This window comes from Tachyglossus aculeatus, chromosome 22, assembly GCF_015852505.1.
Source record: "Tachyglossus aculeatus isolate mTacAcu1 chromosome 22, mTacAcu1.pri, whole genome shotgun sequence".
Lineage (NCBI taxonomy): Eukaryota > Metazoa > Chordata > Mammalia > Monotremata > Tachyglossidae > Tachyglossus > Tachyglossus aculeatus.
In genome coordinates, this window is record NC_052087.1 from 46234445 (window position 1) to 46261974 (window position 27530).

Consider the following 27530-nt stretch of genomic DNA (forward strand, 5'->3'; position numbering starts at 1 on the left):
CATTTCCCAGATGAGGGAACTGAGGCCCAGAGAAGTTAAGTGACTTGCCCAAAGCCACACAGCTGACAATTGGTGGAGCCGGGATTTGAACCCCTGACCTCTGACTCCAAAGCCCGGGCTCTTTCCACTGAGCCACACTGCTTTTCCACTTAGAAAGAACCAAATTCCACATTTGCCGGTTAATGAGAATTCCAAAGTGACTTGTGTCTTGTCTTGCACAAGATCCCTTAGCCAACCAGAGCAACACAACTGCCCTGTTCCTTCCTGGACAATACCAGCGTTTGAGTCACAGCTAGCATTCTTAGCCTTAGAGTTTCCATTTATTTGAGCCCCTGTTCCTCAATTCTCCAACAGCAAATGCTATTGGAGGGAAGCAAACCATATCTGAAGATCTCTGGGAGAATTCAAGCTTCTCTGAGCTAGATTCCAAGGTTCAAGCACACGAAAAAGGAAACACAAAATGCCACCATCCACTCAAGAAATGTCGCCAGATAACCTTCGGTCCCTGTCTAGTTCTGCTGCAGGTGGAGAAATGCACTGTGATGGTGGGGGTGCATAGTTCTGTCAAATTCCCTTACATTCATTTCCAACAGCTATAGAGAGGGTTAAAGGTCAAAGCTAGATGAGGTATGTGGAGGGGGAAAGGAAAAGATATCCTGATTAGATATTAGTCCAGAGAGACAACCAGACCCCAGAGAGACATCTTGCTGTAGTCATCCCGATGGGTGGGGAGAACACTCAGAAGGGGTTATAAATGAAGCCCCCTTTCTATGAAGGAAGGGAGGGGGAATGCAACCCAGATTCCATTAACTGTGTACATTCCTTGAGTCGCCTGTCCCGTGGCTGCCTCTGGGCTTCTCCATGGACCCTGCATCAGGGGATGTCGATGTAAGGCTGGACATTGTCCAGCCTTAGGCTCTGAGCTGCCAGTGAGGAGGCAGGGAGGAGTCAGAATCAGGCCAGAGGGCAAGGAGGGAACTGCCAACCTGAGGTCTCTGTTTCGGGATCGCTCCATCCGGGATGTTCGTGGCCAGTGGCTGATGGTTTACACCCTTTTCATCTACCGGGGAGACAAAGGAGGAAGGGAGTAAGGAGGGATGGAGCCGAGCTGGAGGCTGAAGATGGCCCCGGTAGAATTTTGGGGACTGAATGATTTTGGAAATCTCCCTGTCCCGCTGGTTGCAATGACCGGTTCAGGAAAAGGGAGGGCTTGGTCCAGCAACCAGGGGCTTGGAGCAGACCAGCCCTGTTCTGAAGCATAAAGTTGAGCAATGTCCTCTGGTGTTGAATCAATAATAATAATTGTGGTATTTGTTAAGAGCTTACTATGTGCTAGGCACTGTACTAAGCACTGGGGGGGGGGAGTACTTTGTACATAGTAAGTACTTAACAAATGCCATCATTATTACAATTATTATAGGAGCAAATCGGGTTGGATGCAGTCCCTGTCCCACATCGGGCTCACAACCTTAGTCCCCATTTTACAGAAGAGGTAACTGAAGCCAAGACAAGTAAAGTGACTTGCCCAAGGCCAAACAGCAGACAAGTGGCATATGTGGGATTAGAGTCCAGGTCCTCTGACTCCCAGGCTCTTTCCACTAAGCCACTACTGCCTGAACTAAGAGCCTAGGCCCCCAAGGCCACTGGAACAATTTCTAGAGTTTGCTGGAGCCTACTAGGATAGGCTGGAAGGGGACAGATTCACTGAGAGGACAGAAAAGCAACCTCCCCATCCCTCCCTCCACCGGCTAGATTGAGAAGCAGCATGGTACATAATCATGGCTGTGTTACCTCAGGCAAGTCACTTCATTTCTCTGGGTCTCAGTTTCCTCATTTGTAAAATGAGGATTAAATACCTGTTCCCTCTCCAATATAGACTGAGCTCCATATGGGACAGGGACTGTGTTTAAAGCTTGTAATTTATTTATCTACCCCAGCACTTAGTACAATGTTTGACGCAGCAAAGCCTTAAAATATCACAACCATTATTATTATTAAATTGCATGGTCCTTGAGGACATAGAATTAAGAAACTGTTTCTGAATTTTAATGCAATCTCCCAAATGTTTAATTCAGGGCTCTGCATCCAGGTAAGGCTCAATAAATAGTATTGATTGAAATTCAGGGCTCTGCATCCAGGTAAGGCTCAATAAATAGTATTGATTGATTGAGTCCACAGGGGGTCAGAATTTAGGGGAAGCCTTGAACACATTCTTAGATTGCCACCCTGTGAGGGCAAAATCCAGAGATCAAATAAGTCAGCAGAGGCTGAAATAGGCTTCTGCCCAAATTCTTATGGGGGAGTGAGATCTGCACCCCAAATTACAGACTGCAGTTCCCACTTCCAGTGTGATCCAGCTGCTGTAGAAATCTCTGGGGTTCAGAATTTCACAGGAGAAAGAAGTGGGGAAAGAGGGCATGCTCAGCAGCATTAATGAATTTCCTTTGCTACCTTCCAATTGGAGTAAATTCAATTGACATATGCAAACTGGACTGATAGGGCAGGAGTTCCTGTCAGCAGATGATAGTGATCCACCCAAAGCAAAAAGACATCCTTGGTTTCATTCATTCACTCAGTCAAATGTATTTATTTAGCACTTACTGTATGCAGAACACTGTACTAAGTACTGGGGAAAATACAATATAACAATAAAGAGACACATTCCCTGCCATTTGCAATGTTCCCAAAACATATATGTGGAGAGAGAAAACTTTCTTCTTCTTTTTTTTTTTTTTGGTAGAGAGACAGGACAAACCTCCAGAGGCCCAATTTCTTCTCCTATTGCTCCTGAATACAGGCTTGGTGGAGAGGAGTTACGTCTCTCAGAGCAGCGACTACATTTAATGATGATGGTATTTGTTAAGGGCTTACTATGTGCCAAGCACTGTTCTTGTTGTCCCACATAAGGTTCACGGTCTTAATCCCCATTTTACAAATGAGCTCACTGAAGCACAGAGAAGTGAATTGACTTGCCCAAAGTCACACAGCTGACAAGTGAAAGAGCCAGGATTAGAACCCTAACCTCTGACTCCCAAGCCTGTGCTCTTTTCACTAAGCCACTCTATATCAACTAAATTGAACAAGATTACTTTCCCTGGAAGCAATTAAAATGGATTGTTCTTTCTACTAACATTTCTGGTCAGTGTATGAAAGTCAATTAGCCCCAAGCCTCGCAGACAAAGTTATTCATCAGCAAATTATCTCCTCCAGAACCATCTCCAACCTTGTTGGAAAGCAAAGCCTGAGGGAAAGAACAGTGCTTTGCACATAGTAAGCACTTAATAAATGCCATTATTATTATTATCTTTGCCACCCACCATAATGCTGCAACCTTTCATTGGAGTGGGAGGTGGGGTAGGGAGTGTGTTGGGGGGGGGCATACAGAGGAAGGAATATAGGAAGAAATGGGCAGATGGAAGAAAATTTATTTACAGAATAATAGCAGCTGCTGCACACCGTTGATAGGAGGGTTTGGAAGGCACAATTGAGAAATGATCCAAAAGGGTTTGGGCAGTGGAGACAACAAACCTCTTGTTTTCAGACTTGGGGCATTTTCTTTCGTCACATAGACTGTGAGCTCCATGTGGAACAGTAATGGTGTATTTGGTATTTGCCCCACTGTCAACCCCAGAGCACTTAGGTACATAGTTATAAATTGTGTATTTACATTAATGTCTTTTTCCATCTCTGGACTGTAAACTCACTGTGGGCAGAAAACGTGACTACCAACTCTGTTGCACTGTATCCTCCGAAGCACTCAGTACAGTGTTCTGGACACAGAAAGCGCTCAATAAATACCATTGATTGACTGACCTAATAATACTGTCTTTATTCTAGAGAATACTGTCTGTCTTCTAGAGAAGCAGCGGGGCTCAGTGGAAAGAGCCCGGGCTTTGGAGTCAGAGGTCATGGGTTCCAATCCCAGCTCCGCCAATTGTCAGCTGTGTGACTGGGCAAGTCACTTAACTTCTCTGGGCCTCAGTTACCTCATCTATAAAATGAGGATTAAGACTGTGAGCCCCCCGTGGGACAATCTGATCATTCCGTAACCTCCGCAGCACTTAGAACAGTGCTTTGCACATAATAAGCATTAAATAAATGCCATAATAATAATAATAATTTACATCAGCAATGGGCACAGAGAAAACATGAATAAATACTACTACTACTAGCAGTAGTAAGGTTTCGTGGAGGGTTTTTTGAAGACCCATATAATTTGTCTCAAGTCACCACTCTTCCGTGCCTGTGCAGACACTAGCTTAGATTGTAAATTACTTGAGGAAGGGAACTGGGTAACTGCAATTCTCCTGCTTAGTTTTTTTTTTAAATGATATTTGTTATATACTTACTTTGTGCTAGGCACTGTTCTAAGTGCTGGGGTAGACACAAAGTAATCAGATTAGACTCAATCCATGTCCCATATGGGGCTCGCAGTCTTAATCCCCAATTTACAAATGAGGTAAGTGAGGCACATACAAGTACAGTGACCTGCCCAAGGTTACACAGAAATCAAGTAACAGGGCTGGGATTAGAACTGGTCCTTCTGACTCTCAGTCCTGTGCTCTATCCACTAGGCCATATTGCTTCTCTACTTTTTTAGACCGTAAACCCCAGGTGGGACCTGATTCTCTCATATCTACCCAAGGGCCAGAGTACAGTGCTTTTCATATAGTAAGCACATAACAAATATCATTATTATTATTATGCCCCTTTCACGTCCCTCCCCGACTCCTGGGGTGTAAGGGACAAGGCTGGGGTCCGCCACTTTCAAGAGTACTGTGGTGTATTGTCTGCTCAAAGGCGACACTACCACTAGACTGTAGCTTGTTGTGGGCAGGGAGTGTGTCTGTTATATTGAACTCTCCCAAGCCCTTAGTACAGCTCTCCGCGCACATTAAGTATTCAGTAAAATATGAATGATTGATTCATAAGCAACCACTCACCTGCTCTCCCCAGGCAGCCCTGCTTCACCTCAGGCAAGGCACCCAGAATCCTCTGGGACACAACAGCAAGGATGGGTAGGGATGTCTCTATATGTTGCCAACTTGTACTTCCCAAGCGCTTAGTACAGTGCTCTGCACACAGTAAGCGCTCAATAAATACGATTGATTGATTGATTGATTGAAGGCAGGAGGGATGAATGGTTTGAGGGGTTGCTGGGCCTTTTTCTATTGTTTTTGCAAACCTCAGTGAATCCCCAGCTCTCCTGGACGTCAGATGTTGTCATCTTAGGGACCCAAAGGGCAAAGCCATCCCCGCCCGGCACCTGGGATTGCTGGGAAAATTAAGCCAGAGGCACTGCCTTCCCCGTGACCTCTCTAAGCCTCTTCTGGGAGCCGTGGGACGAGGCACTTCAGACTTACCAGCCCCACAGATCCCCCCACACACCCGGCCCGACCTACTTTTTGGTTTCCGGGGTGGTGGTGGGTGGATCTCAGCGGTGATGGTTTTGGAAGACTTCAGCTGCTCCTTGGATCCCCAGTCCTCTTCCCATTGCTTTTTAAACTTCTCTTCATCCTCCACTATCCTGGAACAATAGTAATAATAGTGGTATTTGTTAAGCCCTTACTAAGTGACAAGCACTGTTCTAAGCACTGGGGTAGATACAGGGTAATCAGGTACGACACGGTTCCTGTCCCACATGGGGCTCACAGACTTAATCCCCATTTTACAGATGAAGGGACTGAGGCCCAGAGAAATGAAGTGACTTGCCCAAGGTCACACAGCAGACAGGTGGACGAGCTGGTATTAGAACCCAGGTTCTTTTGACTCCCAGGCCGCTGTTCTATCAACTTGGCCACGCAGCGGTATGGGGATACTTGCTGAGCTGGCTACGTGGAAAGAAACCATTTCCGGGGATGACAATTGACTTCTTTGGCTGATTAAAGCCTGGTGCCCAGGCTGGACCACACTCTTCATTTTGACTTGCTTGCTCACCCCCTCCAACTAAACAGAGATGGACTCAAGGACAGAAGAATAGTCAATCAACACTTTTCACCTGTAATCCGTCAGCCTTGCTCTTTGTCAGAAAAGCTTTGGGTTGCATTTTTGCAAAATAGTAAACTGCCTACAGAGGAGAAAGTGTTGATGTATCGATGCCCATTGTGATTCAAGGGAAACAGTTTGGGCTAATGGAAAAAGTACATGGGCGTGGAAGTCAGGGGACCTGGGTTCTAATCTAGGCTCTGCCACTTATCTTCTTTGTGACCTTGGGCCAGTCACTTTACTTTCCTGGGCTTCAGTTTCCTCATCTGTAAAATGACAGTTCAATGCCTGTTCTCCCTCCCTCTTAAACTGTGAGCTCCATGTGTGGGTCATGTGTGGGTCCACATTGATTATCCGGCATCTACTCCAGTGCTTAGGACAGTGCTTGTCCCCAGTGATGGTGATGTATTATTATTGTTATTTTTATTGTTATTAATAATAATAATTTCACCCATCTGCAGCAGCACCAGTGGACACTAAGCACTCTCATGCCCATTGTTGACTCTGGCAGCCGTCCCACCTGCCTCATAATAATAATAATAATAATAATGATGGCATTTGTTAAGCGCTTACTATGGGCCAAGCACTGTTCTAAGCACTGGGGGGATACAAGGTACAAGGTACCCCCCAGCACTTAGAACAGTGCTTGGCCCATAGTAAGCGCTTAACAAATGCCATCATCATCATCATCATCATCGTCATCAAGGTAATCAGGTTGTCCCACATGGGGTTCACGGTCTTAATCCCCATTTTACAGATGAGGGAACTGAGGCACAGAGAAGTTAAGTGGCTTGCCCAAGGTCACACAGCTGATAAGTGGTGGAGCTAGGATTTGAACCCATGACCTCTGACTCCCAAGACCGGGCTCTTTCCACTGAGCCACGCTGCTTCATAATTCCCTCCCATGGTTAAAGAACTAAGTGAAATGGATTATGGGATCCGACATCCCAGGACGACATCTCTAATACTTGGAAATAGACTTAGATTATGGAAATGATATCCCAGCCATTATGTAATAGGATTATCCCCACAACAAATGCAATATACAGAAACTCCACACTACACTAATTTGAAGTAATTAACTTCATTTAGTTACTTGAAATTCGGGATGAGAAATTACATTAAAACAACTCTAATGAACCTGAGCAGCGGAGGCTCAGCTTTGTAGGCTCCTCTTGGGAACCGGGTTTCGAATTTCCAGTTTGTAGTTGCCATAAGTGGTAGGCCCCTGGTACGAAACTGAATTTTAAAATGTCACATGAACTAGGGGGTGGCCTCTCTATTTCTACTACTAGGGGATTCCAAACTCTTCCTTTATCAACCCTTGTCTCTGGGCGTGCAATAGATGCTTGTTAGAATCCACACGTTGTGTAGGTAATGTGACATACAGAGGCCAGAAAGGGACCATCCCCCCCACCCAAAAAGTCATAATCCATCAATGATGTGCATTAAGACCTTACCGTGTGCAGGGTATTGTACTAAATGCTTGGGAGAGTATAATGCAATAGAGTTGGTAGGCACCATTCTTGCCCCTAAGGAGCTAACAATGTAGTTGACTGTCGGGTCTACCAACTCTATTGTATTGTACTCCCCCAGGTGCTTATTACAATGCTGTGCACACAGTAAGCACTCAGCAAATACCACTGATTGATTGGCAAGCATCTTTCTGTGAGGGGTTCCCAGGTCCCTGTAAATAAAGTGCTTACTATGTGTCAAACACTGTTCTTAGCTCTGGCGTAGATACAACCTAATCAGGTTGGACAAAGTCTCTACCTCACATAGGACTCACAGTCTTAATCCCCATTATACAGATGAGGCAACTGAGGCCCAGAGAAGTGAAGTGACTTGGCCAAGGTCACACAGCAGACAAGAGACAGAGCTGGGATTAGAACCCAGGTCCTTCTGACTCCAAGGTCTGGGCTCTATCCACTATGCCAAAATGTGGGCCCCACTCCTGAGGCGGGGGACTGGGAAGCAGGAGCCAAAGGAGGTTCAAAGAAAATACCAGACAGGAAGGCTTCGGAACTGGGGAAAATCGGACAGGGAGACAGACTAGCTGAAGGCTGAGCCAATGACCACCCTTCTTGGGCAGACTAATACTAATACTAATGATGGTATTTGTTAAGCACTTACTATGTGCCAAGCACTGTTCTAAGCACTGGGGGAATACAAGGTCGTCAGGTTGTCCCACGTGGGGCTCACAGTCTCAATCCCCATTTTACAGATGAGGCAACTGAGGCACAGAGAAGTGAAGTGACTTGCCCAGAGTCACACAGCTGACAAGTGGCAGAGTTGGGATTCGAACCCATGACCTCTGACTCCCAAGCCCGGGCTCTTTCCACTAAGCCACGCTGCAGACCTTCCTGCTTCCATCACAGACTCAAATGCTTTTGCATAAATGCCTGAGCCAAACCGTTTTTCTCTCCATCCACACTCACTCCTCACTGGCACCATTACCCCAAGGGGATGTGAACTCACTGGTCCATTTCTTTGCGAAATCTTTCATTTTCTTCCGCAGCTTTCTGAGCGATTTCCTTTTTCCTCCTACATGAAAATATAGATTTGCATTTGCAACAACAAAATTCTCCCCATGAATCATCCCTGATGTGGGAGTGCCCAGATCAGTGGCACCTATGTGGAGGGTTTCTGCAATCAATCGATAATTATTGAGCATGTCCTCTGTGTGGAGCACTGTGTGAGTACTGTGACCCTGGGAGAGTACATTAGAGTTGACACTTCTATGCTATTTTACATAGATTTGAACCTGTAAGCTCCTTGGGGCAGGAAATTTGTCTTTTGCTTATTTTCAGCTTCTCATGTTCTTAATCGAGTGCATGACACCCAGTGGGTGCTTAATAAATGTTGATAATAATAATGGTATTTGTTGAGCGCCTACAATATGGCAAGCACTGTTCTAAGCGCTTGGTAAATACAAGATCGTCAAATCAGACACAGTTCCTGTCCCACGTGGGGCTCACAAGGGAGTAGGATTTAATTCCCACTTTACAGATGAGGAGGCTGAGGTACAGAGAAGTGAAGTGACTTGCCCAAGATCACACAGCAGGCAAGTGGTGGACTCAAGATTAGATTCCCCTGATTACCAGGCCCATGCTCCTTCCACTACCCGACATGGCTTCATTATTTATATTAAAGTCCGTCTCACCTGCTAGACTTTGAAGGTCCTTGTGGGCAGGGATCACATCTACCGACTGTATTTTGTTCTACTTTCTCAAGCGCGTAGCACAGTGCTGTACATAAGTGCTCAGTATGTTATGTTGCCAACTTGTACTTCCCAAGCACTTAGTACAGTGCTCTGAACACAGTAAGCACCCAATAAATACGATTGATTGAATGAATGAATAAGTACCAGTGGTGGTCTGATTGATTAGGGTTTGAGTGGAGGTTGTGGGAAGGGGGACTCTGTCTCTGATGACAGGAGGGCTCATTCCTTTCTTGTCTTGTCTTACGCTGTTGAGTCATCTCCAACCTGTAGCGACGCCATGGACACGTCTCTCCCAGAACGCGCCACCTTCATCTGCAATCATTCTGGTAGTGTATCCATAGAGTTTTCTTGGTAAAAATACGGAAGTGGTTTACCATCGCCTCCTTCCACACAGTAAAATTGAGTTTCCGCCCTCGACTCAGTCCCAAGTCGCTGCTGCCCAGCTCAGGTGAATTTTGACTTGTAGTAGACTGCCTTCATTCAGTGGTATTTATTGAGTGCTTACTGTGGGCAAAGCACTGTACAAAATGCTTGGGAGAGTACAATATATCAATAAAAGGACACATTCCCTTCCTGTCTTCGGGTGAGGGTTCACACCGACCCACTGTCTACCCCCCGCCCCCACCCACTGTGTGCCCCCCACCACTCCCAACCGCCACCCCTGCTCACTGCCTCTCTTTCTCCTCCTGCTCCTTGAGGATCTTGTTGGCTTCCACGGCCAGCCGCTTCTGCTGCATCAGCTCCTGCCGCGCCAGGTCCCTCTGCCGACCCTCGGCCTGCCGCTCCCGCGGCGTCATAAACAGCTCCCGGCCCTGCCGCCCGCAGATAATAATAATAATAATAATAATAATAATAATAATGGCATTTATTAAGTGCTTACTATGTGCAAAGCATTGTACTAAGCACTGGGGAGATTACAAGGAGATCAGGTTGTCCCACGGGGGGCTCACAGTCTTAATCCCCATTTTACAGATGAGGGAACTGAGGCCCAGAGAAGTTAAGTGACTTACCCAAAGTCACACAGCTGACAATTGGCAGAGCCGGGATTCAAACCCATGACCCCTGACTTCAAAGCCCAGGCTCTTTCCACTGAGCTATGCTGCTTCACTGAGCCACGCAGATGCCGGCTCAGGTCGGTGGCCGCTCAGCAGACCCTCCAAGGGGGTACCCTCGCCCCTCCCCATCCCTGCTAGTCATCCCTTGAGGCTAGCCCTGACCTGCGATTCCTCGCCATTCCCTGCCCACTGCTCTGGCCAAGCCGGACTCAGCCGTCTGAGCAAATGAAATTGGGGCAGGGAGTGAGTTCTTACTATGTGCCAGGCACTGCGCTAAACGTTGGACACACATGGGACAATCAGATCAGACACAGTCCCCTCCTATATGGGCTTCACGGTTTAAGTGGGAGAGAAGACAGATTACGATTTTGACACCTGGCTACCTGTTTTGTTTTGTTGTCTGTCTCCCCCTTCTAGACTGTGAGCCCGTTGTTGTGTAGGGACCATCTCTATATGTTGCCTACTTGTACTTCCCTAGCACTTAGTACAGTGCTCTGCACACAGTAAGTGCTCAATAAATACGATTGAATGAATGAATGAATGAATTATAAAGTTTGTCTCCCCGTGTAGACTGCAGATTCTTTGTGGGCAGCCATCATGACTACTAACTCTGCTGTACTGTACTTTCCCAAATGCTTAGTCCAGTGCTCTGCACACAGTACCATTGGCTGATTGATTGCAATATTTAACAGACAAGAAAACTGAGGTCAGAGAGGTTAAATGACTGGCCCAAGGTCATACAGCAAGCAAGTAGCAGAGGCAGGATTAGAACTCAGGTTTCCTGACTCATCTTTCTGAGCTCTCTGTACTAGACTCTCCTACTGCTTCTCCCACACTATCGGCCCTTAAGGGATGCCAGGGTCTGTGGCTGGCAGCACTGTTTCAGCCTCATCCCACCAGGACCCTAGGGGATGTCTGTTTCCAGAGACACAGAGATTCCCGGGAAATGGGAAAACTCTCTGAAGGTTGTGGGGACACTCTCTGTAGGTTGCAGGGCTCTCTGCAGGTGGGGAAACTGCAGGCAGGGAAACTTCCGCATGTGGGGAAACTCTCTGTGGGGGGCAGGGGGGAATTGAAACTCTCTCCAGAGGTGGGGGACTCTCTGCAAGGGGGATAACTCTCTACTGGGGGGAGGCACTCTCTGAAAGTTGGGGGACACTCTCCAGGTTTAGGGGATGCTCTGCCAGCAGGGTAACCTCTCCATGAGGGGAAACTCTCTCCGTAAGTGAGGGACTCTCGGCAGGAGGGGAGACTCTGCAGGTGGGTGAACTCCTTGCAGGTGGGAAGACTCCAGGGGGACAGGGGCTCTTTGGGACCCTGGGGACAAGGAAACCCTGCAGGCAGAGCCCCTCCTGCAGGGTACAAGTCTGCCCGCCTCCCAGGTCAGAGACCCGAGTCTGGTGTCGGCTACTGACTCCACTCAGAGATGGAGGACTGAGATATGGGGGTGCGGACAGGAAGAGGAACTTGGGACAGGCCTGGAGAAGAGCAATGGGCAGGCCTCAGGGTCCCTGGGGTCTCAGGGTTCTGTTTCCATTTTCAGCACTCCCTGGTTGATTTGAAGGTAGGGGGAACTCACAGCTCCCGTCACGATGGAGATGGTCAGACTGCGGCTGGCCTTCAGCACGCTCACCGCCTGAGTGGAGAGGGGACATACAGGAAGTGGGTAGAGCCAGAATCAGCTGGTGGCCCTTCAGGGACCACCTCCCCCAGGCCAGAGGGCACTCGACTGGCACAACGAGACACCCTCTACCCCTCACCCACATCCTCCCTCCAGCCTGGAGCTCCCTTCCCCTTCACAACCTATAGTCCACCACTCTCCCTACATTCAAAACCCTTCTAAAACCACACCTCCTCCAAGAGGCCTTCTCCGACTAAGCCCTCATTGCCTCTATTATTCTTATTATTATGGTGTTTATTAAGCACTTACTATGTGCCAGGCACTGTTCTAAGCACTAGGTAGATATAATAAATTAATCAGGTTGGACACAGGCCCAGTTCCATGTGGGGCTCACACTCTTATCCCCATTTCCCAGATGAGGTAACTGAGGCCCAGAGAAGTGAAATAACTTGCCCAAGGTCACACAGCAGACACGTAGTGGAGCTGGGATTAGGACCCAGATCCTTCTGGCTCCCACTAAGCCACACTGCTTCTACCTGCCCTCCCCCTCTGAATCAACTATGTACTTATCTGTGTACCCCTGGGAGTCAGAAGGACCTCAGTTCTAATCCTGGCTCTGGCACATGTCTGCTGTGTGACCTTGGGCAACTCACTTAACTTCTCTGTACCTCAGTTTCCTCATCTGTAAAATGGGGGTTAAGAGTATGAGCCCAATGTGGGACAGGGACTATGTCCAACCTGATTAACTTGTATCTACCCTAGCACTTAAACCAGTGTTTGGCATATAATAAGTGCTTAAAAATACCATAATTACTATTATTACCCCGGACCCATGGCACTCTGCCATTACTACATCTGTTATTTATTCTAATGCCCATCTCCCCACTGTAGATCCTGTAGATTGTTAACTACTTATTGGTCAGGGATTGCATCTACCAACCCAATTGTATTATACTTTCCCAAGTGCTTAATAGAGTGCTCTACACACAGTAAGCACTCAAAAAATATGACTGATTGATGGACACAAGGCAGTACCCGGGGCCCATGCAGGTCAGTGCTCTGCTCACCTCCTTGTGGTCCAGGGTGGAGAAGTCGATGCCGTTCACTTCTACGATCTGGTCACCCACCTGGAGGAGAGTGGAATAAGGCTGACCTCCCTTCCTCCAGAAGGTACAATTGGTAGGTGTTTTCCCCTCTAGCCTGTAAGCTCACTGTGGGCAGGGAGTGTGTCTGCTAATGGTTAGCACTTAGTACAGTGCCCTCCATGCAGTAAGTGTTCAAAAAATATGATTGACAATGAATGAGTGAATAAATGCCACAGGACCTGGGCACCACACCCTCTTCGCCCTCACCCACCCTGTGACGTGGCTATTTTAATTCCCTGCAGGGGCTGCGAAGCCAGTTCAATCGCCCACATGGCTCCCTCCGTCCTGACGCTCACCTCCAACCCGACCTCAGCGGAGAGCGAGCCTGGCTTCACGTTGCTGATGAAGATGCCTGGCTTCTGGCTGGGACCACTTGAAATGCTAAAGCAAAGAAAGAGACCAAAAAGAGCTGTGGAAAAATCTGCACAGCCCCCGGGAGAGGCAGGTTCACGTCCACTTTATCAATCTATCAGTCATATTTATTGGGTGCCCATTCTGTGCAGAGCACTGTACTAAGTACTTGGGAGAGTACAACAGTAGATGGACAAGATCCCTGCCCTGAGAAGCTTAGTCGCTAGAGCACGGGCCTGGGAGCCAGAAGGACCTGGGTTCTAATCCTGGTTCTGCCTTTCTCTGTTGTGTGACCTCGGATAACTCACTTCACTTCTCTTGACCTCAGTTCCTTCATCTGTAAAATGGGGATTAAGACTGTGAGCCGCATGTGGGACTGTGTCCAATCTGATTATCTTGTATCTACCCCAGCACTTAGAATGGTGCTTGGCACATAGTAAGTGCTTAACAAGTATCATAATAAAAAGCATGGCTTAGTGGAAAGAGTGTGGTCTTGGGAGTCAGAGGTCACGAGTTCTAATCCTGGATCCACCACTTATCAGTTGTGTGTCTTTGGGCAAGTCACTTAACTTCTCCTTGCCTCAGTTGCCTCATCTGTAAAATGGGGATTAAGACTGTGAGCCCCACGTGGGACAACTTGATCACCTTGTATCCCCCCCAGTGCTTAGAACAGTGCTCTGCACATAGTAAGTGCTTAAAAATGCCATCATTTTTATTATTATTACTAAGCACTTGGGAGAGAACCTTAGAGTCCTAGCCACAAGCAATAATGGATATTACTGCTGAGACATTCCAAAGATTGGGAAAAGGCAAAATGGTGTTCCCATCTGTGACTGATCTGATTATTTTGTATCTACACCAGTGCTTAGCACAGGGCTTGGCAGAGAGAAAGTGCTTGGCAAATACCACAGTTATGACACATTTCCCCACCCACATGGAACTTACACTTTAATGAGGGAAACAAACAGAAAACTATTTAAGGAATTGAGTCAAACCAAGTAATTGAGAAGCAGTGAGGCCTGATAGTAAATGACCCAACCTGGGAGTCCGAGAGCCTGCATTTTAATCCCAGCTGTGACCTTGGACAAATTACTTAACTACTCTGCCATCGAGTTTCCTCATCTGTAAATTGGGGATCTGATTCCTGTACTCCTTCCTACTTGGATTGCGAGCCCCATGGGGGACAGGGGCTGTGTCCAACCTGATTATCTTCTAGCAACCCCAGTGCTTAGTACAAAGCCTGGCACATACTAAGCACCTCTAGACTGTAAACTCATGTGGGCAGGGAATGTATCTATTTGTTGTTGTATTCTCTCAAGCCCTTAGTACAATGCTCTGCACACAGTAAGCACTCAGTAAATATGATTGATTGACTATGTTAGACTTTGGGCCTCATGTAAGACAGGGACTGTGTCTTATCTTAACATTATGCTTAGCACATAGTAAGTGCTTAACACCATTATTATTATTATTACTATTATTATTATTATTTTTAGACTGTGAGCCCCATGGTGGGACAGGGATTGTGTCTAACATGATCATCTTAGTAAGTATTTTTAAAGTATTTGTTAAACACCTGCTGGGTCTCACTGTTCTAAACTCTGGTTAAGGTACAGGTCAATTAGATCAGACACAGTCCCTGTCCTGCATGGGGCTCAGAGTCTAAGTAGGAGAAAGAACAGGTACTGAAACTCCATTTTCCAGTTGAGGAAACTGAGGCACAGAGAAGTGAAGTGACTTACCCAAAGTCACACAGCAAGCAATCTGCAGAGCCAGGATTAGAAGCCAGGTCCTCAGACTCGAAGGTTAGCGTGACCTAGTGGGTAGAGCATGAGTCTGGGAGTCAGAAGGACCTGGGTTCTAATTCTGGTTCTGCCATTGGTCTGCTGTGTGACCTTGGGCAAGTCACTTGGAGAGCATAAGATAGGAAAGCAACCAAGAACTTTATATATGGCAAAGTTTGCCAGACAAATCTAATCTCACTCTGTGACAGAGAGTCAGGCTAAGTGGACAGAGGAGATGCAGTGGTGAAGATGGATGACTCTAGAGTCTCCGGGGACCAGAGAAGAGGTGTGGCCTAGTGGATAGAGCATGGGCCTGAGAGTTAGAAGGACTTGGGATCTTATTCCGGCTCCTCCACAATGTAACAATAAATGGACACATTTTCTGCCCACAACAAGCTTCTGGTCTAGCTTACACCTGCTAGGCCAGAGGATCTTCCTTACATCCAAACAATCTCTCCTGCTGAAGAACAAACAATCGGCCCACAAATGTGCAACATCCCCATTGGCCAGCCAGAACCATGCATCTCCCAATCGATCAATCATTTTTACTAAGTGCTTACTTTGTGCAGAGCACTGTCCTAAGCACTTGGGAGGGTACAACACAATGGAGTTGGTAGATAAGCCCCCTGCCCAGAATGAGCTTGCATTACAGAGGTGGAGAAAGACATTGATATAAATAAATAATCCCCTTTTCGGAGGGGGCAAAAGATAGAACAAAGGATTTACCGCTGTCTCGACTAAAGGCAGCTCAAGACAGTGTGAGCAGCATGGCACAAACCACTACTTCATTGCTCAGTTTTCTTCACTCAGGTTCTCGGGTCTGAAAACTTCATGGCTGGACCCAAGCCTCATCCATCCTGTTTATTTTTGTTTCTGCCCTTTCCTCTCTATCCAAACTGTGAAAAGTGCCTGGATCTAGTAATCCAAGAACCTGGGTTGGAGTTCTATTTATTCTGACGATTCTGACACCTTTCTACATGTTCTGTTTGGTTGTCTGTCTCCCCCTTCTAGACTGTGAGCCCATTATTGGGTAGGGACCGTCTCTATATGTTGCCGACTTGTACTTCCCAAGTGCTTTGTACAGTGCTCTTCACACAGTAAGCACTCAATAAATACGATTGAATGAATGAATGAGTCCCAGCTCTGCCACTGACATGCTGTGTGATCTTGATCGTCATTTAACCTTCTAATAATAATAATAATAATGGTATTTGTAAGCACTTACTATGTGCAAAGCACTCTTCTAAGTGCTGAGGAGGATACAAGGTGATCAGGTTGTCCCACGTGGGGTTTACTCTTAATCCCCATTTTACAGATGGGGTAAGTGAGGCCCAGAGAAGCTAAGTGACTTGCCCAAAGTCACACAGCTGACAATTGGCGGAGCCGGGATTTGAACCCATGACCTCCGACTCCCAAGCCCGTGCTCTTTCCATTGAGCCATGCTGCTTCTCTGAGCCATGCTGCTTCCTGCCTATCCCTATATGGGATTGGGGGTCAGAGGTCAAGGGTTTGACTCCCAACTCTGCCACTTGTCAGCTGTGTGACTTTGGGTAAGTCACTTCACTTCTCTGGGCCTCAGTTTCCTCATCTGGAAAATGGGGATTAAAACTGTGAGCTTCACGTGGGATAACCTGTTAACCTTGTATCTACCCCAGTGCTTAGAACAGTGCTTGGCACATAGTAAGCACTTAACAAATCCCATCATTATTATTATTAACAATGATAATAATGATAATAATAAATACAAGGTATTTTTTATCACTCCCCAGCTGATCACCCTAGATGTGGTGAGGACCCAGGACTGAGTAACCCTATTTGTCAAGCACTTGGTACAGTGCTCTGTACACAGTAAGCTCTCAATAAATATGATTGAATGAATCTATCCAGGGGGATGCATTGTGAGAAGGGAATGTATCTGTTTACTGTTCTATTGTACTCTCCCAAGAGCTTAGTACAGTGCTCTGGGCCCAGTAGGTGCTCAATAAATATGACTGAATGAATGATTGAAGGAAGCTCAGGTGTTAGGGGCCCCTTCCCAGATCAGTGAGGCAGGGGCTGGAGTGGGCTAGTGCGGGTTGGAGAAGAGGCAGGGGACCCACCTGCAGCCCAGGCCCCGTGAGCCAATCAAACTGATGAAGACTTTCTTCTCCTTGTTCTCCTGGCCGTCGTCCAAGCCCAACCCTGCCAGGCCGCCTCTACCTCCCTGCAGGAAGAGACACGGATGCCGAGATCACCTCATGGAGAACTCACTGCAAAGACACAACGTCTGTCCATCCATCCGTCCAAGCCGCCCCAAGCGGAAGCCAGGTCCAGCCAGGATCTCGGCCCCTGCCTCTCTGCCTCCTTGGGCCCCCTGCCACAAGGCAGAGAGCCATCAACATTTGGACAGACCCCCAGGCAGTTCTCAGACCTCTAAGAGTCCGACTTGGGATTTTTTCTCCACACTCCCAGCAGCATTAGAAATGTCCATGTCACACTGAACCCCTCCCCAGACCTATGCCCTGCCTGGGACCCAAATCAGGAACCTTAATTGACTGGGCATCCCAGGCCCCAGAGTGCCCCCTTCCTTCTGCATCAGAGCCTGGGGAGACCTCTGATGGAGGGACCACAGGTTCAGCCCACAAAGTAGATGGAAGCTACCCGTCTTCCCAAGATGACCATCTGCTCAGAGCAGACCTGAAAGAATCCCACGGATGCCAAAATCAGAAAGCGCACGACTCACCCCGGACTCTGACACAAACTGGTCCACAAACTGCCATTTGAGGGGTTCTTCTGGAGAGCTGTGGGGGAGAGGCATGGGAAAGGAGGGAGTGCAGGAAATGAATTACCTACCCCAAGGGGAGAGTAAAGGGATCTGAGGATGGAGTCGGACTGGTGAGGGGCTGGAGGGTGTGCAAGGGGGTGAAAGGGGATGGAGAAGCTGGTGGGGAAAGTTGGAAGTGAGAAGGTGGATGGAGGAGGTGGCGGGGGAGGTAGAAGTGAGGAGGTGAATGGGGGAGATTTTGGCGGGAGCCAGAGGTGAGAAGGAGAATGGAGGAGCCGGTGGGGGGAGATAATAATAATAATAATAATGATAATTGTTATATTTGATAAGCGCTTACTATGTTCCAGGCACTGTACTGAATGCTGGGATAGATGCAAGTTAATCGGGCTGGACACAGTCCCTGTCCCACATAAAGCTCACAGTCTTAATCCCCATTTTACAGATGTGGTAACTGAGGCACAGAGAAGTGAAGTGACTGGCCCAAAGTCACACAGAAAATAAGTGGAAAAGCTAGGATTAGAGCCCAGGTCCTTCTGACTCCCAGTCTCGTGTTCTGTCCAGTAAGTCAAGCTGATTCTCTGATGGAGGTGAAGAGGTGGATAGAGAAGCTGGTTGGAGGGGGTGAAGATGGAGGTGAGGAGGTGATGGGGGAGATGGAGGTGAGAAGGTGGATTGGAGGAGTTGGTTGTGGGGAGTTGGAGGTGAGGAGGTGGGTGGAGAAGCTGGTTGTGAGGAGAGATGGAGGTGAAGAAATGGGTGGAGAAAGTGGTGGGATGGAAGCGAGGAGGTAGATGGGAGAAACCAGGAGCCAGGGGCCCACAACTATCAGAGAGCCACAGTGGCTCCTATCTCCAAGAGAAACAGGGAGATGGGGGGATTGGATTGTCCAAGGGGCTGCAGGGAAGGGGCCTGAGCCAGACAGGAGATTGGGAGCAAAGAGAAGAAGAACCAATAAGAAAGCTGCTGCTCACTGTTTCACGGGTATCATGCCGATGTCTGTAAGAGAAGATGGAGAATTAGGAAACAGCCATTCCCGACACAAGCCCTGCCATCCCTCTTCCCTCTAGGAGTCCCGAGCTGGTTGTCTTGCAGCACTCACGTCTCACTTTGATGGACACTATTTTCTTGGTGCGGATGAGGTTGATGATTTCCTCATGGGTGCACGAAGAGATGGAGTATCCGTTGATTCTGACAATCTCATCTCCAACCTGACCAGAATGAGGGAGGAAGACAGGTGGGGACATAGCCTCCGAGAAGAAGCATGGCGTAGTGGAAAAAACACGGGTTTGGGAGTCAGAGGTCACGAGTTCTAATCCTGACTCGGCCACTTGTCAGCTGCGTAACTTTGGGTAAGTCACTTAACTTCTCTGTGCCTCAGTAACCTCATCTGTTAAATGGGGATTAAGACTGTGAGCCCACGTGGGACAACCTGATTACCTTTTAACTACCCCAGTGCTTAGAACAGTGCTTGGCACATAGTAAGCACTTAACAAATACCATCATTATTATTATTGTTATTCTATAGCTGGAAGGGAGGTGGAGGGGCTGGAATTTTACTCTCCCAACTAGAACAGTCCCTTGTAATCATAGCTCTGGTATTTGTTAAACACTATGTGCCAAGCACTGTACTCAAGGTTGTGGTAGATGCAAGATCATCAGCTGGGAAGCAGCATGACCTAGTGGAAAGAGCAAGTGACTGGAAGTCAGAGGACTTGGATTCTAAAATCGGCTCCGCCACATGTCTGCTGTGTGACCTTGGGCAAATCACTTCACTTCTCGGTGTCTCAGTTACCTCATCTGTAAAATGGGGATTAAGACTGTGAGCCCCACGTGGGACACCTGATTACCTAGTATCTACCCCAGTGCTAAGAATGGTGCTTGGCACATAGTAAGCACTTAACAAATAACATAATAATTATTATCATGTCTGCTGTGTGACTTTGGGCAAATCACTTTGCTTCTCTGTACCTCAGTTACCTTGTCTGTAAAATGGGGATTAAGACTGTGAGCCCCATGTGGGACAAGCACTGCGTCTGACCTGATTATCTTGGATCTACCCCAACACTTAGAACAATGACTGGCACATAACAACCGCTTAACAAATACCACGATGATTATTATTAGTTGGATCCAGTCCCTGTCCCACAAGAAGCTCGCAGTCAAAGTAGGTGGGAGAATAGGTATTTAACCCTCATTTTACAGATGAGGACACTGAGACTCAGAGAAGTGAAATTACTTGCACAGGTCACACAGCAGGCAAGGGGTAGAGCTGAGATTAGAACCCTAATACCCCAACTTGCAGGCCCGTGTTCTTTCCACTAGGCACATGGTAACGTTCAATCATTACCATTATCATCATCAGTGGTACTTATTGAACACCTACTGTGTTCAGAGTTCTCTACTAGGCTGTTGGGAACATACAATCATCATCAATGGAATTTATTGAGCACTTACTGGGTACAAGAGCACTGTACTAAGTGCTTCATAAAGTACAAGAGAGTACAACATGATCCCTACCCTCCAGGAGTTGACAATCTAGTGGAGGATATGGATGTTAAAATAAATCAAGGTAGAAGAAGTAACTGAGTTTAAGGATCTGTACATAAATGCTGAGGGGATGAGGTGAGTAGAATACACGTTTAATGGCATACAGATGTAAGTAGAAGACAAAGAGCCCAAGGCTTCCAAGTCAGAGGACCTGGGCTCTAATCCCAGCTCCACCACTTGCCTGCTGTGTGACCTTGGGCAAGTCACTTCACTTCCCTGTGCCTCAATATCCTCATCTGTAAAATCTGAAGTCCATTGGTTCCCTGTCTTGGGTCACAGGAGGGTAGTTATCAGGAATAAGTCTCAATATCACCTGTCCACATGTTTTGTTTTGTTGTCTGTCTCCCTCTTCTAGACTGTGACCCCGTTGTTGGGTAGGGACCGTCTCTATATGTTGCCGACTTGTACTTCCCAAGCGCTTAGTACAGTGCTCTGCACACAGTAAGCGCTCAATATGATTGAATGAATGAATGAATTGTCGATCGAGCAATCAATCAATACTATTTAGTAAATGCTTACTGTGTGCTAAGTGCTTGGGAGAGTACAATACTGGTAAACATGACCCCTCCCTTCAGGGAGCTTACAGTCTATTGAGTGCAGAGCACTGTACTAAGCTCTTGGGAGAGTACAATAGAGTTAGTAGACATGCTTTCTGCCCTTAAGGAGCTTCCAGGAGTTTAGAATGCAAACTCACTGTGGGCAGGGAGTGTGTCTACCAACTCTCCCAAGCGCTTAATACAGCGCAGCACACAGTAAGTGCTCAACAAATACCAATGATTGATTGATCAGCATCGATCATTAAGCTCTGAGTTGTCTCTAGTGCCACCTGGGCCTGAGGAAGGGAGACGGCTTCATTTTTCCTTCATCTTCTGTACTCGGACTGTGCAGGACACAAGGCCCTCACAGACTGAATCGTATTCATTCATTCAATCGTATTTATTGAGCACTTACTGTGTGCAGAGCACTGTACTAAGCGCTTGGGAAGTACAAGTTGGCAACATATGCCTTTTTCCAGATCGTAAACCTTTTTCCATTGTCTTCACCCATTCCCCTTGCACAAATCTCAGGAGAAAGCCCTTTTCGGGAAACAGCACAGAGAAGAGGGGGCTGAGGATGCAATCCAGAAGGGAGACAAAACCCCTTAGCACTCAATCACCTTACTCCTTCCTAACCAACCTCGCTACTCTACTATTACAACTCAGCCCATACACTTGGCTCGTCTAAAGTCAACCTTCTCATTGTACCTCGAACTCATCTATCTCACCGCCCACCGCTCACACACATCCTGCCTCTGGCCTGGAATGCTCTTGCTCTTCATATCCGACAGACAATTACTCTTCCCTCCTGCAAAGCCTTACTGAAGGCACACCTCCTCCAAGAGGCCTTCCTTGACTAAGCCCTCCTTTCCTCTTCTCCCACTCCCTTCTGCGTCACCTTGACTTGCTTTCTTTATTCATCCCCCTCCCAGCCCCAAAGCACTTACATACATACTTGTAATTTTATTTATTTGTATTGATTTCTGTCGTCTCCTCCGGACTGTAATGCATCTGTTGTATTGTGATATTGTACTCTCCCAAACACTAAGTACAGTGCTCTGCAAACAGTAAGAGCTCAGTAAATACGATTGACTGACTGACTGAGGCCATGAAAGGCCCACAGCATGGTTCTAAGCAACCCAGGAATACCCTGGGAAAGAACTCCAAGGGTCAGTCACCTTCCCCCTCCCCACGCCCCGACAACCCCACCACTGAGGCATGGCCCGAGCACTTCCAGAGTTATTGTTCTGGGAACAGAATTCCAAAGAAAAATGAAAAAGGGCCCACAGCCGATATCATGATAGGAAGTCATTATGCCTTTTCTGTGGCCACATTTTTGGGTAGAATTGTGCAGAGATTTAGGGGACTAATGCAGGTGGTTGAAATTTCAGAAGCTCCTGGCTTTACCAGGCGACAGCAGAGAAGAACAAAAAGACGTCTGTCTGTCTACTCCCTTCAGTCCCAGGAGGTGGGGGCCCTGCTAGTTCTCCCAGATTGCCCGCCTTTCCATCTCCGCAAAATCACTCCTGGCTAAGGCACCAGCTGGGAAGTTCATATATTAATAAACAACAAGCTCCCAGATTCAGAAATTCGGGAGAAGGGGCCCTGAGGCCTGTCTTCCCTGTTCAGGTCTGCCCCACCTTCCCTCCAGTCCCTCCTGCCCAGTCTTTTGGGAAGCACAAAGGGGCTCTGTGAGAAGGGGCAGGTAGAACACAGACTGAGCCAGAATGGCTTTGGCAGGTCACGGCGATGCTCTGGTGGCCTCCTTTCCAGGTTTGCACAACTCCTGGTTCTCACTGAGGATTTTCCACCACCTTGTCGATAGCCCTGAAGAGCTACGGACCAGCAAAACATCCCCCTGGCCTTCACACATGGACAAAGGGGCCTCACACCTCTGGATCAAACCAGAGACTGGAGGAAGATGGAATCTATCCCACTGGGAGGATTTTCAGTAAATACACACATTTTCCACTGCCCAGAGCCTGGTTTCTTTCAGAACCCAGGCCTTTTGGCATGTACTCTTCCTCCACAGTGGCACCTTAATACCAGTTCACTCTCATTTCCTTTTCCCCGAGGTTCAAAGAATGGAGGAAACTAGCTCAGGGGCTACCCAGTAGCTCAGAGTTGGAGCAGAATTTGAACTCAAGCTCTATTAGGTGGAATTATTCCCTTAAATGAATGATTTATTTACAGTAATGTCTGTCTTCCCCTCTAGGCTTGTAAGCTCATTGTGGGCAGGGAACCTATGTACCAATTCTGTTGTGTCATATTCTCCCAAGTGCTTACTACAGTAAATGCTCAATAAATACCACTGATGATAATGATGATGATGATAATGATGATTACTTAGTAATAATGGCATTTGTGAAGCACTTACTACGTGCCAGGCACTGTATTAAGCACTGGGATGGATACAAGCAAATCGAGTTGGACACAGTCCCTGTCCCGCATGGGGCTTACAGTCTCAATCCCCATTTTACGGAAGAGGGAACTGAGGCACAGAGAAGTAAAGTGACTTGTCCAAGGCCACACAGTAGACAGGTGGCAGAGCTGGGATTGGAACCCATGACCTTCTGACTCTCAGGCCCGCGCTCCATCCACTACATCATGCTGCTTCATGATAACAATGATGGGAGTAGCTGCGAGCCCCGGAGGTCCTCAGCATCCACCCCAGGAGCCAGGGAGGATAACATCAGTCATCACAGCCCCCGGGAGCACACTCCCTCATGCCACCTCACCTTCAGCCCCACGGTGTCGGCCTGACCTCCTTTGATGAGGTGGGAGATAAAGAGGCCACAGGCAAACTCCAGGCCTCCACGCACGCTGATGCCCAGCCCCTCAGGGTGCACCCGGTCCAGCCGTACCTCCTTCAGCTTCCTGTGAAGGGAAAGTAGGTCGGGGTCGCAGAGGTCAGGGGTCACAAGGACATCTCAAGGCTGGGTGGTGATGCTGGTGTTTTCTAGACTGTAAGCCCATTGTGGGCAGGGATTGCCTCTATTTGTTACTGAATTGTACTTTCCAAGCTTTTAGTACAGTGCTCTGCACACAAGTATCTAGATGGGAGGAGCTGGTTATCTAGATGGGAGGGCCAATAATCCAGACATGGGTCAATTATGCACATAGGTGACTGATTATTCTGACCTCTCCTCCATTTTTCTCCTTCTGCTTGCTTTGGGGCACTGGGTCGCCCCTCTCACCAACATCTGTAGGGGGTGGGGAAAGGAGAAACATGAATCCATTCATTCTGTTCCTTGGGAGCAGTTCTAGTGGGACACATAATCAATCAATCAATCAATCGTATTTATTGAGTGCTTACTGTGTGCAGAGCACTGTACTAAGCGCTTGGGAAGTACAAGTTGGCAACATATAGAGACAGTCCCTACCCAAGAGTGGGCTCACAGTCTAGAAGGGGGAGACAGAGAACAAAACCAAACATATTAACAAAATAAAATAAATAGAATAGATATGTACAAGTAAAATAAATAGAGTAATGAATATGTACAAACATATATACATATATACAGGTGCTGTGGGGAAGGGAAGGAGGTAAGACGGTGGGGATGGAGAGGGGGACGAGGGGGAAAGGAAAGAAGGGGCTCAGTCTGGGAAGGCCTCCTGGAGGAGGTGAGCTCTCAGTAGGGCCTTGAAGGGAGGAATAGAGCTAGCTTGGTGGATGTTGAGAGGGAGGGCATTCCAGGCCCGGGGGATGACGTGGGCTGGGGGTCGATGGCGGGACAGGTGAGAACGAGGCACGGTGAGGAGATTAGCAGCACAGGAACGGAGGGTGCAGGCTGGGCTGTAGAAGGAGAGAAGGGAGGTGAGGTAGGAGGGGGCGAGGTGATGCACAGCCTTGAAGCCGAGGGTGAGGAGTTTCTGCCTGATGCACAGATTGATTGGTAGCCACTGGAGATTTTTGAGGAGGGGGTAACATGTCCAGAGCATTTCTGGACAAAGACAATCCAGGCAGCAGCATGAAGTATGGATTGAAGTGGGGATAGACACGAGGATGGGAGATCAGAGAAGAGACTGATGCAGTAGTCCAGACGGGATAGGATGAGAGCTTGAATGAACAGGGTAGCAGTTTGGATGGAGAGGAAAGGGTGGACCTTGGCAATGTTGCGGAGCTGAGACTGGCAGGTTTTGGTGACGGCTTGGATGTGAGGGGTGAACGAGAGAGCGGAGTCAAGGATGACACCAAATTTGCGGGCTTGTGAGACAGGAAGGATGGTAGTGCCGTCAACAGTGATGGGAAAGTCAGGGAGAGGGCAGGGTTTGGGAGGGAAGACAAGGAGTTCAGTCTTGGACATGTTGAGTTTTAGGTGGCGGGCAGACATCCAGATGGTGATGTCCTGAAGGCAGGAGGACATACGAGCCTGGAGGGAGGGGGAGAGAGCAGGGGCAGAGATGTAGATTTGGGTGTCATCAGCGTAGAGATGATAGTTGAAGCCATGGGAGCGAATGAGGTCACCAAGGAAGTGACCTTGGGAGAGGGAGAGGCATTGAGCTTTGGAATATCCTGGGATTTCTCTTTCTCAGTGGCTTGGCTGAAACAGCATATGGAGGGGAGGGGAGTGTCTTGGAGGGAGAAGTTAAGGTACCTTCTTCCGATAAGTCCAGAGGACTTTCACTCGTTCATTCATTTATTCATTCATTCAATCAATCATATTTTTAAGCACTTACTGTGTGAGGAACACTGTACTAAGCTCTTGGAAGAGTATGATACAACAATAAACAGACACACTCCCTGCCCACAATGAACTTGTAGTCATTCCTCTTCAACCTCCCTGAAGGCAGGGAGGGGCGATTATAGTTACCCATTCTACTGATGGGGAAATAGAGGTCCAGAGAGGAGAGGTGACTTGCAAGTCATACAGCGGGCCAAAGGGGTGTGAACTCTTACCCACCAGGCAAACTAGCCCCTTAGGAAATGGGGGATTGACTTCCCTGACTGTAAAGGAAACCTGCTCGGGGAAATCCCAGGGCTGAGGCCAGAGGGACTGAGGCCTTGGTCTTCCCACCAAACCCGACTTCCAGCCCAGGTGGTCAGGCTGGCTCCTCCCCTACCTGGACCGCTTGGGAGTCAGCTGGTCGTACTCCACCTGGTGCTTAAGGGGGATCAGAGGGCGGATGGCATCAAACAGGGGCAGGCGGCTGGGCTCGTTGATCACCAGCTTCAGGTCTCCCACCAGGACGGGGAGGTCCATGGCCCTGCAAGAAGAGGGCAGGCGCAGCTGCAAAAGGAGGGTCCCAGATTGGGTGGGAGAGCCCCCCAGGAGGGGGGTGAGAGAGAGAGCAGGTAGAGTGGGGATTGGGTCTGTGGAACCTGTAGTTTAAAAGAAACTCTTGGCTTTCCTCCTTAGATCTGGCGTCCTCAGCAGGAACCTGTTTTTTTCAGCATCAAGGTCAAACTGCGCCCAAAGCCCCTGTAGCCCCCAGACAGCCAGGAGCAGCTCCTCCTCTGGATCCCTCTGCAGAAAGGGGTGGTGGTTTCTGCTAGCCAGAGCCACCACAGAGGCAGGGGAAGGGACTCAAAGTCAACTCTATGACTTTATTACCCCTATGAGGGTGAGGGACAACTCACGCCCTTTAGCTGATCCACACAAACATGGGTCTGGGTGCTGTGGGCAGCGACCTGAGTGCAAGTGCAAAGATCAGGAGCCCCAAATTCCCGTTTGCCATTTCTTTCCCAGCAGCCTGAATTATTGATGACTTGCCAGAAGGGCAGGGAACGGGCCTCAGGAAGGACAGGGTGAATAGAGGAGCCATCACGAGCTCCAGTGAAACCGAATCAGGGATAAAGGCGAAGGCGGCCTGGAGTGTCCATGGGAACGCAGGATGGGGAAGGGGGAGGAGGAGGGAATGGGGGGCCTCCTTGTCCCAGGAGCTTGCTCAAAAGTGGGGATTGCTTCCCTGTCTGGCAACCATGCTGGGTGGGTCTTGCCACCTCTGACCAGGGGCAGGATCCAGAACCAATATGTCCACGTCTGTCAGAATCAGGCTTTATGCCCTCTGTGGGAATGGGCCTGGCATTTTCTTTCTTTTTTGGTATTGGTTAAGCAGTGTGTCAGACACTGTTCTAAACTCTGGGGTAGATACAAGGAAATCAGGTTGGACAATGTCCCTGTCCCACATGGGGCTCACAGATTTGCTCCCCATTTTACAGATGAGGTAGCTGAGGCACAGAGAAGTTAAGTGCCTTGCCCAAAGTCACAGAACAAACATGTGGCAGAGCTGGGATTAGAACCCATGTCCCCTACTCCCAGGTCCATGTTATTTCCACTATGCCATGCTGCTTTTCAAAGAGCTTACTATGTGACAGACACTGTTCTATGCACTGGGGTAGATACCAATTAATTAGGTTGGATATGATCCCTGTCCCACATGGGGCTCACAGTCTAAGTAGGAGGGAGAACAGAAGAACTGAGGCAGAGAGAAGTTAAATGACTCGCTCAACATCAAACAGCAGGCTATGAGAGATGGGATTAAAACCCAGGCCTATACTTTTCCACTAAGTTATGC

General features: G+C 48.1%; 1 protein-coding gene across 1 annotated transcript in view; it reads right to left on the reverse strand.

Annotated features, from left to right (window-relative positions):
• Window positions 1-27530, reverse strand: part of USH1C (USH1 protein network component harmonin) — a 64381-nt gene that overhangs the window by 28050 nt on the left and 8801 nt on the right. Inside the window, exons 3-14 of the mRNA XM_038764294.1 lie at window positions 26076-26219; window positions 23750-23888; window positions 19028-19136; window positions 18900-18924; window positions 17887-17944; window positions 17264-17367; window positions 13326-13410; window positions 12952-13011; window positions 11843-11899; window positions 9878-10020; window positions 8464-8529; window positions 5403-5527 (exon numbers count right to left, since the gene is read on the reverse strand). Coding sequence (XP_038620222.1) covers window positions 5403-5527; window positions 8464-8529; window positions 9878-10020; window positions 11843-11899; window positions 12952-13011; window positions 13326-13410; window positions 17264-17367; window positions 17887-17944; window positions 18900-18924; window positions 19028-19136; window positions 23750-23888; window positions 26076-26219 — 1115 coding nt within the window. The remainder of the gene's footprint in view (window positions 1-5402; window positions 5528-8463; window positions 8530-9877; window positions 10021-11842; window positions 11900-12951; window positions 13012-13325; window positions 13411-17263; window positions 17368-17886; window positions 17945-18899; window positions 18925-19027; window positions 19137-23749; window positions 23889-26075; window positions 26220-27530) is intronic.